The sequence below is a fragment of the Mirounga leonina genome, unplaced genomic scaffold, assembly GCF_011800145.1.
Source record: "Mirounga leonina isolate KUSES-001 unplaced genomic scaffold, KU_Mleo_1.0 Mir_168, whole genome shotgun sequence".
Classification (NCBI taxonomy): Eukaryota; Metazoa; Chordata; class Mammalia; order Carnivora; family Phocidae; genus Mirounga; species Mirounga leonina.
The window spans coordinates 5,897,732-5,913,408 of record NW_023270426.1 but is presented as its reverse complement, the minus strand read 5'-3'; the positions used below and the strand labels follow the sequence as shown (position 1 = coordinate 5,913,408).

Below are 15,677 nucleotides of genomic sequence, written 5' to 3'. Positions count from 1 at the left end.
ATAACAATGATGTTATTATCATCTGATTGAGAAAGAGCACAATGAGAATTTCAGTGAGTGTACCAGCAGACAGGAAAGTGTCATTAAGGAGGGAAAAAAAGCCAGAATAGTCAGTTTTTTAGATATATTCTCCTACCAAACACTGAATACAAAATTACTAAAAGAAAAAAGAAAAAGATTTGTCTGTAAAATAATCCTGAATCATTATCTTTCCCAGAAAAGTCCTTTAAACATCATATACTATATGTGAGTTATACTAGAAAAAATATGACTTCTACTGCTTGCTATTCCTGTGACAGACCACAGACGACTCAATAATTCACGTTAACAAGCATTTATGAATCCTTCCTGAGTTTGGCACCGAATACAAGAGCAGTGCTTACAAGACACAGTCTCTGCCTCCAGAGGAACATACTGCACAGTTAAGAAACCACATACTTAGGACGCAAAAGCAGCTCTGATGAGATGCCAAGTGGTCAGGGTTGAGCCGAGAGAGATCCACGTAGCATGAAATATATGGGGGTGGTTTGGTGAACATCCCGGGCTTGAGCTTAGATTTCTAAAGAAGCACTAAAATTAACAGACGTGATAAAGGGAGGAAGGGGCGTTTGAGAAGGGGAGAGAAACAGCGGCAAAGACAAAGCGCTAAAAACAAAGCAAAATCTACTCGCCAGACAGAAAAGAGCTACGCCTAAACAAAATTGGCCTAAACGAACTTTTAGGGCAATAGAGAAAAATTCGGTGAGGTAAAGAGTATATGGTTAGGTAACAGAAGACTCTGAAACGAGCCGTCAGACAGGGAGTAGATGCGTAGAGCACGAAAGGGTGAATGCTTCACACCATCCCCAACCTGGACACCCACCAAAAAAAAAAAGGATTACAACAAGCCAGGAAAATGGACAGGGGGGCTGATATATATATAATCTTAAATTTGAAGAGTTCTAATAGCTACCAGAGCAGAAAATGTGCCCTAGTTAAAACAGGAGACAATTCCGAAAGAGCAGAGAACGCTCTGTTGCCTCTGGTTTCCCAGCCGGGAGTGAACGGACTTGGGGCTCTACCTTGAATTCTCTGGGGCTTGCTGGCATTATCAAAGTCACAGATCTTCTTCCAGTTGGCCTTCACGGCCTCAGGAGTCATCGGCTGATTCTTCTGTCTCACAATGGCTCCAAGGGCCCGCTCCCAGCGTACTGGTCACAGAAACAAAATGAAGACACTGAGCACAGAGTCTAAGAGGGACAGAGAAAGTAAAATTCATCTGAGCCCTCTGAACTTTTTTTTAACTTTAAGAGAAAGGGAATTCAGGGGGAAAAACAGATTCTAACATCCGAAGAGTTTTACTACAAGCCTTTAAATGTATTTTTCTTGAAATAATGTGAATTAAAAAAAAAAATTTAAAGCTGAAGGGAAAAACCTCTCCTCTGACTATGCCAGACACTCCTAAAGGTAGAATGTGCGGCTGAACCAGAAAAATTTTAATTATACATAATCACACCAAAAGATTGACTTCATGACCACAGATCACTCAGATGGTGATAACAGGTCAAAGACTCCAGATAACCAAATTAATACATCACACAGCCCCAAATAATTCTCCCTCGCGCCCCCCTTTGCTCTTGTTCCTTTTCCACAGGAAGTCAACTAGAATAGGGCAGATGCACAAAAATCATCATTGCTATAGAAGTTCTACGAGGAGAATTTTTAACACCATTTTCTTTTCAAAGAGCCCAAGGAATAAAATAGCCACTAATAACCTTATTTAAACACGATGGTCAGACTTCGACGATTATTAAACTAAAGATCTGTTTCAGGCAATGACAGAAAAGCCTGCTTCTAGAGCTTTCCTACTGATAAAGTCCCGGAAAAAGCTTTTATTTTTATTTCAACAACTGATTTTCTTTCCAAATGGATATCCCGAGACACTTATACTGAACAATGCTTAAATAGTATGTTACTTTAATAACCAAAAAGAACGGTCATTAATGATAAAAATATTGATACTCTATGTTATAACGATACCCTCCAATAATGACCACTTTTTAAATAATTAACTTTGATACCAGCAGCCAACTGAAAACTTGATTTGGGATACTGGAATTTTCACAATATTTTTTTAAATGTCATGAAACAATTATCCAATTTGCAGCACAAAAGATTTGAAAGCTGGAGAAAGAGAGGGTTGAAGAAAGGAAACATGAGTTTCCTACTGGAATGAAGTGGAATAATTTCCAGACATCAACTGCAATTTCTGTCTCAGCAAGTTGTCACTGTGATTCCTCACTGTCACCTCCTGTTGCCTCATGGCCCCAAGGAAGAAAAGAATCCAATAAGGGAACTGGAGAACCTTCCCGCTGTGCCATCTAGCACAGGGCTCTTCCCAGCTTTTCCAAACAGTCCTCTCTCCCACTCACTTCTCTGCAGAAATAGCGAGAACTATCATGTGGGACGCCAGAGATATGGGAGGACAAACACCAATATAAAAAGAGATCGTGCTGTCTGAAGGAACAGACAAGTCCTGAATAAGGGCTGCTGACAGGAAAAACAACCACAAAAACTCAACAGTTTCTTGAAAATACCAAAGGCCTGCAGAACAGCTTCCACATTTTAGAATACCTTTTGGTAGAACCATGTTTGAGTGTGAATATGTATGCATGAACTCCAAGAATGAGGCATTTGGCAAGATCTTTACGCAGCTCCAGTTGGATGTGCGGGGTTAAAAATACAGAAACGTACAGCAAACCAAACACTGAAGGAGACTTACGTTTTCCAATCCATCCTCCTCCAACCTACCAAAAAGAAGAAAAAACAGTTATACCATCGAGAGTGAATCACACAGAGATTTGTTAAATTAGAAAAACAGGCATCGGGGCGCCTGGGTGGCTCAGACGGTTAAGCGTCTGCCTTCGGCTCAGGTCATGATCCTGGGGTCCTGGGATCGAGCCCCGCATTGGGCTCCCTGCTCAGCAGGGAGTCTGCTTCTCCCTTTCCCTCTGCTGCTCCCCCTGCTTGTGCTCTCTCTCTCTCTCTCTGTCAAAAATAAATAAAATCTTTAAAAAAAAAAAAAAAAGAAAGAAAGAAAAACAGGCATCTACCTCTATAAGAGTATTAGAGGGCTAGATCACAGTGAATGAAAAGAAGACAGCTCTACAAAAGCCCACTGACCTCCAGGACTGAGCGACATTCATCTTATCAGAGTAGAAATACAAAGCAGCACAAGGTAGTAGAAAAGCGAACTGATGGAAAAGCATGCCTGAGGTCAGAAAACAAGGCTTTGTACTAATTTCTTCTACTTACTAGTTGTGTGACCCTCAACAAATTATCTGAATTCCCTAAATCCAAATTTCCCCTTATGTAATATAATGAGACTACTCTTCATGAGATAACCATGAAGGTGAAACAATATAAAACATTAAAACTGCCCAGCACAACACAGGCGTGAAAGAACATGTCCCTCTAGAAGGTTCTAGTGAATAAAAAAATAAAAAGGAAAGAAACATAAAAGTAGGACTTGACTTAATGAACTATGTATAGTCATTTTAATAAAGCATCTTTAGAGAGAGAAGGCAAATGACCAAATACATTAACTGCTACATGGAAAGATCAGTTTTTTTTCCAGAGGTCATGCAAGGGAATCCCCAGAGGAGAGTGATAAAAAAAGAAAAAAATCTTGTTGTCAATCTTCAAGCACAACTACAGTGTGCTGGAATTTATCATGAGAATTCCACATGAACAGGACAACAGAAAATGTATCAGCAGACAGAACGCATCTTAGGGCTCTCGGTCAAGTATGGCTTTTTATCACCCTTTGCCTCTGTATGAATATGCCCACAACTTTTACAATAGACCCATCAGTCCTGATGCTGGCAGAGGAGACACATCAACAGTGGTTTTATGTAACAGACAAGAGAGAGATCATATTTTACCATATTTGGGGAATGAAGCAACAAGCTGTAAGCTCCTCCCAGGCACTGAGCCCCAGGCACTGAGCCAAAGAATCTCTACCTTACACTCTAGATACCTCTCAGAACCTTGCAAACAAAGTGGCAAAATTTATTTTCAAGGCTTCAGTCAGAATATCACAGATGTTTCTTACTATAACTATCAATCATGCACACCAAATGTTCCTCACTAAAAATGTTCACAACATAGTAAAAGAGCAACCACATATTAAACTTCACCTACAAAATGACCTTGTTGTCTGCATAGGTTTGGCTGTGTATATAAAATGCAGATCTAAGAAAAGAGATTATTCATATAAGATGCACATCTAATAAAAGCCTGGAAGGATACAAAAAAATACTAATAGTAGTTATATCTAGATAGGGGTAATGCGGACAAATTTTATTTTCTTCTGTACACTTCCCAGGATATTTTAAGTTTTCTACAAAGGCATGTATGATTTTTGTCCATAGAATTAATAATAAATGTAAATATAAAACACAAAAAGTTTAAAAAATTCCTTAATGATATAAAAGACAAATAGACCAAATTCTGAGCCCCAGATGGTTTAATACTACTAAATTTGCAAAGGTCTTATAAAGTTCCTTCCACCTCTAATTTTCCACAATTCACACTCAATGGCTGTGATTAGGAAGTGGGGGCACACATTTCTGCTTAGACATATGCAAACTGTTTTTAAACAGCTTTTTATTCAAATGCATCAGATTAATATAACGTTCACTTCAAACTAAGCCAGCTTATTTTGCTACCAAGATATATTTTTGGATTTCCTAGTATTCTTCATAGAAGACGTTCATTATTACCACAGAGAATAAAATAGGGGTTGGGGGCGGCGATCTAAAATATTAACAGTTCTAGGAAAAAAGAGATCACACCCAAATGAGAAATAAAAGATGTATAAATTGGCATAAAGAAATCTAAAAGGACTTTGTGGAGTGAAAACTGGATCTCACTGGATGTGTGCTTTTTATTTTTACAATAAACATTTAAAGTTCTGCAACAAGGAAAAATGGAAATGTTTATTTTTAAAGTTAAAATAATAAGTTATGTTTACTGATATATGATACCCAGACTAAACTTCTACTATAGTGATATAATAGTTACAACTGAAGTGTGACTGATTTTTCTGTTTTGTTTTCAAGATTTTATTTATTTATTTGACAGAGAGAGCGAGAGAGCACAAGCAGGGGGAGCAGCAGAGGCAGAGGGAAAAGCAGGCTCCCCGCTGAGCAGGGAGCCCAAGGCGGGACTCAATCCCAGGACCCTGAGATCATGATCTGAGCCGAAGGCAGACGCTTAACAACTGAGCCACCCAGGCACCCCTGAAGTGTGACTGTTACGTACTAGATCCAATGCCAAAATTTTAAAAATATGATTTCGGGGCACCTGGTGCCTCAGCTGGCTAAGTGTCCGACTCTCAGTTTCAGCTCAGGTCATGATCTCTGGGTCGTGCAATCAAACCCTGTGCCAGGTTCCATGCTCAGTGTGGAGTCTGCTTTAGTTTCTCTCTCCCTCTCCCTCTGCCCCCCTCCTGCTTGCACTTTCTATGCCTCTCTCTCTCAAATAAATAAATCTTTTTAAAAAATAAAAATATGATTTCTAGTTGTCACCACAAGAACCCAAGAAAACTGACGCTCAGGGACGTTAATTTGTATGATATTCCAGTGAGCCAGCAATTATCAAAACAAAGAATTCAAAACCTGGCCTCGCTGACTCTAAACCCTACTCTTTGTCCTTCTACTTCCACATCCAAGTTCCCAAACCAAATAAAACTTTCTCTATTTGAGTAAACACATCAAACCAGCCATGTTTTCATTTGGTAAGAACACCAGAAATTAAGAAATAAGGATAAACAGAAGGTATGAAGGTGCTTTTACTTCTTCTAAGAAAGACATTCATCAACATTTGTTCCTTAGTTATCCATGATAAAAAATACACAAGTGATATCAACTCTTACAGATGTTTACAAATGTGAGCAACTGGAAAATATTAATGTTTTGATCATTTTGTACATATAACACACAAGTACTGCTTTGAGAGAAAGCAGGAAGCTGTGGAATACCTCAAACAAGCTACCATTTTCCTCACAGCTCTCATGGCAAAGCCAAAGGACCAGGGGGGCCACGTAATCTGGCTTCAGAGCTTCCACGAGATCTGAAAGAAAGACCAAAAAAAGGTTATAAACAAGAATGTCTACATACTTAAGCAATGATTGTGCTTTCTGAAAACTCCTTCCTTATAAATTATAGGTAACTCAGAGAATTGTTAAATAAGTAAGAACAAAATTAGATCTCTATAATCAATCAGCCTAACATTCAGAGCTTCTGGAAGAACTGTTGCATCCCAATGGAGAAATTCCAGAAGCTCCCTCAAGCTTCTTAGAAAGTAACAGACACACCTTTCCAAGAACGGTAACATACTATTCAGGTGAAGACAAGTTGGAGCTGCCTAGGGAGTAACTAATGGGCAAAACTCTATTTAACATGAGGAACTGAAGTACCATTCATTCCCAAAACTATTTCATTCTCCCAGCAATCTAACCAGAAGCCAGGAAACTACACAAGAGCACTAACAATTGCAATGGCAGTAAGACAATGACATGAAATGCAACCATTCTGATGGGTAACAAAGTGTAAGCAGTATTTTCCCACTGCACGCTCTTCTGTGAGCAACTTAACAGAGTGAAAGGAACCGGCATACCTTGGAGATATTGTGGGTTTGGTTCCAGACCACCACAATAAAGCAAATATCCCAACAAAGCTAGGCAGGTGAATTTTTTGGTTCCCCACTGCATATAAAAGTTATGTTTATGCTATCCTATAATCAGTTAAAGTGTGCAGTAGCCTTATGACTAAAATAAAAATGTACACATCTCAATTTTAAAATATTTTATTGCTTAAAAATGCCAACCATCACCTGAGCTTTCAGTAAGTTGCAGTGTTTTAGCTAGAGGATGGTCCTGCCTCCATGCAGATGGCTGCAGACCCATCAGGGTGGTGGTTGCTGAAGGCTGTGGCAATTTCTTAAAATAAGACAATGCAGTCTGCCTCATCGATTAACTCGGCCTTTTACAAATAATTTCTCTGTTGCATGCGATGCTGTTTGATAGCATTTTACCCACACGAGGACTTCTTTCAAAATTGGACTCAATCTCTCGGGCCCTGCCGCTGCTCTATCAACTAAGGGTATGTCATGTCCTAAATCCTGTGTTGTCATTCAACAATCTTCACGCCATCTCCACCAGGAGTCCATCTCAAGAAGCCACTTTCTCTGCTCATCCGTAAGAAGCAACGCCTCATCCATTCAAGTCTTATCACACGATGGCAGCAATTCAGTCCCATCTTCAGGCTCTACTTCTAATGCTAGTTCTCTTGCTGTTTCCACCACATCTGCAGTGACTTCCTCCACAGAAGTCTAGAACCTCTCAAAGTCATCCATGATAGCTGGCACCAACTTCGTCCAAACTCCTGTGAATGTTGATATTTTAACTTCCTCCCACAAATCACAAATGTTCTTAATGGCATCTAGATGATGAATCCTTTCCAGAAGGTTCTGAATTTATTTTTCCCAGATCCATGAGAGGAATCACCATCTCTGGCAGCTATAGCTTATGAAATGTATTTCTTAAATAATAAGACTTAAAAGCTGAAATGACTGCAGAATGGATGATGTTAGCAGGCCTGAAAACAACATTGATCTCCCATACCTCCACCAGGGCTCTTGGGTGAGCAGGTACATTGTTAATGAGGAGTAATATTTTGAAAGGGATCTTTTCTTTTGAGTACTGGGTCTCAACAGTGAGCTTAAAAGATTCAATATTAAAGCTCTTGAATATTAAAATATTCAAAAAACCATGCTGTCAACAAATGTTCTGTCATCAAGGCTTTGCTGTCCCATTTATAGAATCCAGGCGGGGTAGATTTGGCATAATTCTTCAGGGCCCTGGGATCTTCAGAATGGTAAATGAACACTGGCTTCAATATAAAGTCACCAGCTGCATTGGTCTTTGCTACCGCTGGTAAACAAGAGACACAGCCAGCCTTGGACTACTTCGGTCTTCCTTGAGCGTTGAGGTTCAGTGCAGAACACTAAAGGCTCAGGACACCATCTTGATGCTGGCCTGCCTCTAAGTATCTATATATTATTGCTGTTATTGGTATCTGCATTCAGAGCAGTCTTGCCTTCACTGCAGTGTAGAGCTAAGGACTATTTTCCTTCTTTCTTTCCAGTCGGGGGATACTTTCTCTATCTCAGCAATGCTTCAAAAATCTAATTTCTGGCAGCAGAAGGGTTCTTCAGAGTATGTGGCTTACTGGAATGCTAGAAATCCTGTCATCTGGTATTGTGGAAGAAACCCTCGATTGAGTAATGAATCTTAAGGTTTAATTCTGTTTTCTTTTTTTTTTTTTTTAAAGATTTTATTTATTTATTTGAGAGAGAGAGAATGAGAGACAGAGAGCATGAGAAGGAGGAGGGTCAGAGGGAGAAGCAGACTCTCCGCTGAGCAGGGAGCCCGATGCGGGACTCGATCCTGGGACTCCAGGATCATGACCTGAGCTGAAGGCAGTCGCTTAACCAACTGAGCCACCCAGGCGACCCTTAATTCTGTTTTCTATGAGCTTCAGACTTTTCTTCTGCAGCTCTCTCACCACACTCAGCCTTCACAGACTTGAACAGAATTGGGGCCTTGCTCTGGATTAGGCTTTGGCTTAAGGGAATGCTGGGGCTGGTTTGATCTTCTGCACAGACCACTAAAACTTTCTCCGCATCAGCAATAAGGTGGTTTTGCAGGGCACCTGAGTGGCTCGGTCAGTTAAGCGTCCGACTCTTGACTTCAGCTCAGGTCATTACGGTCTTGGGGTTGTGAGATTCAGCCCCGCTTTGGGCTGCTTGCTGAGGGATGAGCCTGTTTGAGATTCTCTCTCTATGCCCCTCCCCCATCCCGCTCACACCCCGTCTCTCTCTCAAAAAAATAAATAAATAAATAAAAATAAAGCTGTTTTGCTTTCTTATCATTTGTGTGTTGACTGGAGCAGCACTTTTAATTTTCTTTAAGAACTTTTCCTTTGCCTTCACAACTTGGCTAACTGTTGGCACAAGAGGCCTAGCTTTTGGCCTACCTTGGCATTTGACATGCCTTCCTCACTAAACTTAATCATGTCTAGCTTTTGATTTTAAGTGAGAGACATGTGATCTTCCTTTCACTTGAGCAGGTATTGGCCATTGTAGGGTTATTAAGTTTAACTTCAGGAAACAGGGAGGCCTGAGGAGAGGGAGAGAGATGGAGGAACGACTGGCTGGTGGAGCAGTCAGAACACACGCGATATTTATTGAGTTCTCCATCTTCTATGGGTGTCTTCTATGTGACACCCTAAAACACTTACAATTGTAACATCAAAGATCACTGATCACAGACCACCCTAATAAATATAGCAATAATACTACAAGATGACCAAAATGTGACACAGAGACATGAAGTGAACAAATGCTGTTGGAAAAATAGTGCTAACAGACGTGCTTGATGCAGGGTTACCACAAACCTTCAATTTGCAAAAACTGCAATTTCTGTGAAGTACAACAAAGTAAAGCTCAATAAAATGAGGTATGCCTACTCTACACAGGAGTAGGAAGACCTGGATTTTACCGCTAGCCCTGCCATGTACATAAACGTAGGACTTGGGGCACATCACTCAACCCCCCTGAACCAGTATCTTCACCAGAAAGATGCTAATTAAAATGCTTTCCCTGCCTATTCCACCAACCTGTTCCAAGGCTCAAGTGAGATATGATTTGTTAATATACTTTATAATCTTTAAAGAATCAAATAAATGCACATCTTAATTGTGAAATGACAAAATAGAATTTTAGGTCAATATGCTAAAGCAACAAAGATGACATTTACAGTCCCTGTAAATTAAAGAGCAGCTCCAAAAACTTTTTACTTTATAGCCTCTAAAATAGCTCTCAAGTATGAAAAAAACCCAATGGCACACTTTTCTCAATTCCCTATTAAGCAAAGGTAGACTCCAACCACCTCAAATCACATGAAAAAGCAAATTCTTAACCTATATACCATTCATCTCATTACATATCATTCCTCTCATTTCTCTTATGTATCAACTGACAAATCTGTGTAGATTCACATGGTTGAGGTGACTAACTTTATACTGAATGCAACAACAAAAAATGCATCTATGAAAACCAACTGAGCATATATTACCTTACGTGAGAAAAAAGAAAACAACAAAAGCCACATAGCAAAAACACTTCTGCCTTGCATCTTATTTCACATATTATCACTAACAATGTTAAGTAAATATGTTGCTTTCCAGTTCTCCAAACATATCCCAAATTTTCTAGTTAACTCACATCTTATTAAACTCAATTTTATAAGGTTTAAGGGGGTAAGTGAAATTCCTGAGAACTACCATAGCTAATACATACAAAGTTATGTGAAAACAGAATTAAACCTTAAGATTCATTATTCAATCAAGTGTTTTTTCCACAATACCAGATGACAGGATTTCTAGCATTCCAGTAAGCCACATACTCTGAAGAACCCTTCTGCTGCCAGAAATTAGATTTTTGAAGCATTGCTGAGATAGAGAAAGTATCCCCCGACTGGAAAGAAATAAGGAAAATAGTCCTTAGCTCTACACTGCAGTGAAGGCAAGACTACTCTGAATGCAGATACCAATAACAGCAATAATATATAGATACTTAGAGGCAGGCCAGCATCAAGATGGTGTCCTGAGCCTTTAGTGTTCTGCACTGAACCTCAACGCTCAAGGAAGACCGAAGTAGTCCAAGGCTGGCTATGTCTCTTGTTTACCAGCGGTAGCAAAGACCAATCCTCTCTGAAGAAAACACCACCACTTCATAATGTAGAATAAACACAGATTAAGATGAGACAAAGAGCTCATGATTAAAAATCACCAAGAATACATGAAGGAAAACCACCATGAGTGAAAATCAAAAGAAACAAACAGATTTAAACTACAGTGAGATGGAGATGTTGGAATTTAAAATATATCATATACGAAAGCTAATTACTGATTTAAAAAATAAAGAATACAGTCACAACGGTAAGCAACCACAAAGAAACTATCAAGAGGAAATAGAGTAGATCTGGAAGTGGGGTATAGGAAGGATTACTAAAAGGAAAAAAAATTTTAAATATGTTAAATAGTAAATTAGACACAGATGAAGAGTTTTTTTTAATTAATTAATGAAAGATATATTTGATGAAATATTCAGAATTCAATGTAAGAGATGAGAATATCAAAATATTAAAGAGTAATTATGAGAGAAAGAAAAAGAACAGAAAAAGAAAGAAAAGAAAAAGAACAGAATTAGGTCTAACATACATCTAATTGACATACAGAAAGAAAGAAGAGAGCAGAGGAATAACGCATCAAAAGATGAAGGCTAACATTTTTCTGGAACTTATAAAACTAACCATAAATATAAGCCATGAATCCACAGATCAAGAAATCATAATGTAATATACCGAATATGCTAGACACATAAAAAGAAATACACGCCCAGATACATCAATGAAAGAATACAACACAAAAGAGGAAGACATGATCTTAAAAGCACCAGTGAGAAGAGTAAATCATCTATTAAAAAAATGACAGTTCAACAACTATCGGAGTCAGGAGAAAGTGGATCGGATTCATCAAAAAGGTTGAGCAAAAATAACTATCAAACTAGAATTGTGATCGCAGAAAAATTTTCTTTCAAGGATGAAAATGAAATAAATACATTTAAGATAAACAAAACTGAGAAAATATACAAAAAACTGGGGCTAAAGGAACTTCTAAAGGACATATTCTAAGGAGATGGAAAATGACCCAAAAGAGACGGTAAAAGATATAAAAAATGGTAAATGTATATAAATCTAAACAAATGTTTTCCATATAAAATAATAACTATGATGGGGCAACTGGGTGGCTCAGTCAGTTAAGCGTCTGCCTTTGGCTCAGGTCATGATCCCGGGGTCCTGGGATCAAGATTCATATCAGGCTCCCTGCTCAGCAGGGAGTCTGCTCTCTCTCTTCCTCTGTCCCTCCCCCTAACTTGTGCACACGACTCTCTCTAATAAATAAATAAATAAATAAATAAAATCTTTAAAAAATAATAATAACTATGATAATATCTAATTTATAGAGTTTTAAAAAAGAGAACTATAATAATGGAAAGTAATAACACAGAAGCCATAAGGTGGATGACTGACTAGGTTTAAAGTGTTCTTGAATCCTTATACTGTTCAGAACAGGAGTTAAAACATCATTTAAAGTAACCATAAAAAGGAAATAAATATACATCCAGTAATCTGTTGGACATCAGCCTTAGCAATATTTTTATGGATATGTCTCCTCAGGCAAGGGAAACAAATGCAAAAATAAACTATCAGAACTACACCAAAATAAAATGTTTTTGTGCAACAAAGGAAACCACGAACAAAACAAAAAGGCAATCTACTGAATGAGAGAAGGTATGTACAAATGGCATATCCAGTAAGGGGTTAATACCCAAAACATATAAAGAACTTATACAACTCAACACACACACCAAAAAAACAAATAATCAGATTAAAAATGGGCAGAGGACCTGAGAAGACATTTTTCCAAGGAAGACGTACAGATGGCCAGTAGACACATGAAAAGATGCTCAAAATCTTTTCACTCATCGCCAGGGAAATGCAAACCAAACCACAATGAGATATCACTTCACACCTGTCAGAACAGCTAAAATCAAAAACACGAGAACTGCCAAGTGATGGTGAGGATGTGGAGAAAAAAGAACGCTCGTGCACTGCTGGTGGGAATGCAAACTGGTGCAGCCACTGTGGAAGACAGTATGGAGGGTTCTCAAAAAATTAATAAGAGAACTATCATATGATCCAGTTATTCCACTACTGGGTAATTACCCAAAGAAAACAAAAACACTAATTCAAAAAGACAGATGCACCCCTATGTTTATTGAAGTGTTATTTACAAAAGCCCAGATATGGAAGCCATCTAAGTGTCCATCAGGAAATTAATGGTTAAAGAATATGTGGTATATATCTACAATGGAATATTACTCAGCCACAAACAAGAATGAGATCCTTTCATATGCGACAACATGGAAAGACCTAGAATGTATTATGCTAAGTGAAATAAGTCAGAGAAAGACAAATACCACATGATTTACTCATATGTAGAATCTAAAAATGCAACCAACCAACCAAAAAACAAAAAACAGAAACAGACTCATTAATAACAGAGAACAAACTGGTCATTGCCAGAGGGGAGGAGTTTGGGGAGATGGGCAAAATAGGTGAAGAGGATAAAGAGGTACAAACCTCCAGTTATAAAATAAAGAAGTCCCAGAGAAGAAAATTGGACCACAGTGGGTATAGTCAATAATATTGTAATAACATTGTACAGTGACAGATGGTAACTACACTTTTATCATGATGAGCACTGTGTAATGTATAGAACTGCTGAATCACTATGTTGTATGCTTGAAACTATTAGAACACTATATGTCAACCATACTTTAGTAATAAAGTATAAAAAAATATAAAAAATAAAGTGTATTGTTTAAAGTAGACACAGTATATATATTTTCATAGAAAAGAGCAAATAAATGAAATTTTAAAACAATCTCTAGTAATAAAAAAAATACAAGAGGGCGCCTGGGTGGCTCAGTTGGTTGGGCGACTGCCTTCGGCTCAGGTCATGATCCCGGAGTCCTGGGATTGAGTCCCGCATCGGGCTCCCGGCTCGGCGGGGAGCCTGCTTCTCCCTCTGACCCTATCCCCTCTCATGCTGTTTCTCTCTCTCTCTCTCTCAAATAAATAAATAAATAAAATCTTTAAAAAAAAAAAATACAAGAAATAACAGATGCACAGAAAAAATATTATTAACAGACAACACAACACAAAATGGTAGAAAAAATTCAAATTTATCAGTGGTACAATAAATGTAAATAAACTACATTCATCAGTTAAAAAAGACACTGCCAGATTTGATTTTTTATATTGCCCAGATAGGCAGTTCACAAAAGAAATGTCTACAACAGAAAAATATAGAAAGACTGAAAGTAAAAATTAAGAAAAGAAATACCAGGAAAATACCTACCCACAAAAAAAACACCTATTTTAACATTAGACAAAAAAGACTTAAAAAAAAAAAATTAAGGATAGTAGAGGGCATAAGACAGTAATAAACAAGTCAGTTAATAAGAAAGATTTAATAATTCTAAACACACAAGCAATCAATAAAATAGCCTGAAAAATTACAAGTCAAAAATTGACAGACATACAAGAGGAAAGTAGTATTCATTTATATATTATTTTCAAAGCACAAAAACCAATACATCTTTCTCAATAATTGAAAAGTTGAGCTTAAAAAAGTCCAATAAATATAAAGAATATTTCAAAAATACAATTACCAGGCTTGCTATGCTATAAAGAGCTCTGCTACTATCAACTAGAAGATACTCTTTCTTCTCAAGAACACAAGGCACATTCATAAAAATTGATCATATATTAGCCTATTAAGGATATCCCAAGAAATTTCAAATAACCACTATTACAAAGACCACATTTTCAGGCTACAAAGCTATTAAGTTTGAAACCAATAACAAAATATTAAATCCCAATTTATTTAAAAATTAAAAGTATGTTGCCACGTATGTGGGAAAATATATTTGCAAAATATATGTCTACAAAATAGCAGAATAAGAATTCCTACATATTAATAAGAAAAAGACAGTAATTCAATAGCAAAATGGCCCAAAAAACTTGTCTTCATAGAAGAACATGTCTGGCCAGTGAGCAGGCATATTAATAAAAGCATGAGGCCGTTAGCAATCAGGGAAATAGAAATTAGTAACACAAAGAGATACCATTTTATACTCACTAGATTGGCATATAGTGACAATGCCAAGATCTGGACAAGACTAGGGTGTAGGAAAAGGGTTAACCCAACAGGCCTGAGTTGCTCACACTCTGCAGACTCCCAAGAAAGGTCGGTCTTCAAGACTGGCCCTTGGCCAGTTCCTAGGAGATGAGCTCTGAGCTTTCTGACTAATAAGAATATGCCTGAATCTTTGGGCCATGCTGAACTAGTTTGATCAGTTTGTGCCAACAATGTGATTTATAAGGAAGCCTATCTTTGCTCCAAGGGGCTGGAGTCTGAGTGGCTGAAGTCAGTCACACAGGGGGTGCATGCTTACATGACTGACCTCCAGTAAAAAGACTGAACACCAACACTCAGGTGAACTTCCTGGTTGGCAACATTTACACATTTCTTCAAACATCACTGCCGGGAGAATAAGATGCATCCAGGACATCTAGAAGCTTGGGGCTGGTTTCTCCTGAAATTCACCCCATGTGTCTTTCCCCTTTGCAGATTTTAATCTGTATCCTTTCACTGTAAAAAACCATAACTATGAGTTAACAGCTTTGTCTGAGTTCTGTAACTTCCCTAGAGAATCAAGCCTAGAGACCCTAACCCAAGCAAAGATCAATGAGAACTCTATAATCACTGGTGGATGTTAAATTGGTTGAACCCATGCGAAAATAATTTAGCATTAGTTAAGTTCAGCATTTGCATATTCTGCAACTCAGCAATTTTACTTTTGGCTACACACCCCAGAAAAATTCTTGCTGTGTGATCTTACATGTGATCTAGGACACATATAAAAGAATGGCAACACTG

The 15,677-nt window shown here is 38.0% G+C and overlaps 1 protein-coding gene across 1 annotated transcript in view; it reads right to left on the bottom strand.

Annotated features, from left to right (window-relative positions):
- The window catches only part of HSD17B4 (hydroxysteroid 17-beta dehydrogenase 4), an 87,131-nt gene that overhangs the window by 46,463 nt on the left and 24,991 nt on the right, over positions 1-15,677 (bottom strand). Inside the window, exons 9-11 of the mRNA XM_035013980.1 lie at positions 6,023-6,114; positions 2,762-2,786; positions 1,062-1,190 (exon numbers count right to left, since the gene is read on the bottom strand). Coding sequence (XP_034869871.1) covers positions 1,062-1,190; positions 2,762-2,786; positions 6,023-6,114 — 246 coding nt within the window. The remainder of the gene's footprint in view (positions 1-1,061; positions 1,191-2,761; positions 2,787-6,022; positions 6,115-15,677) is intronic.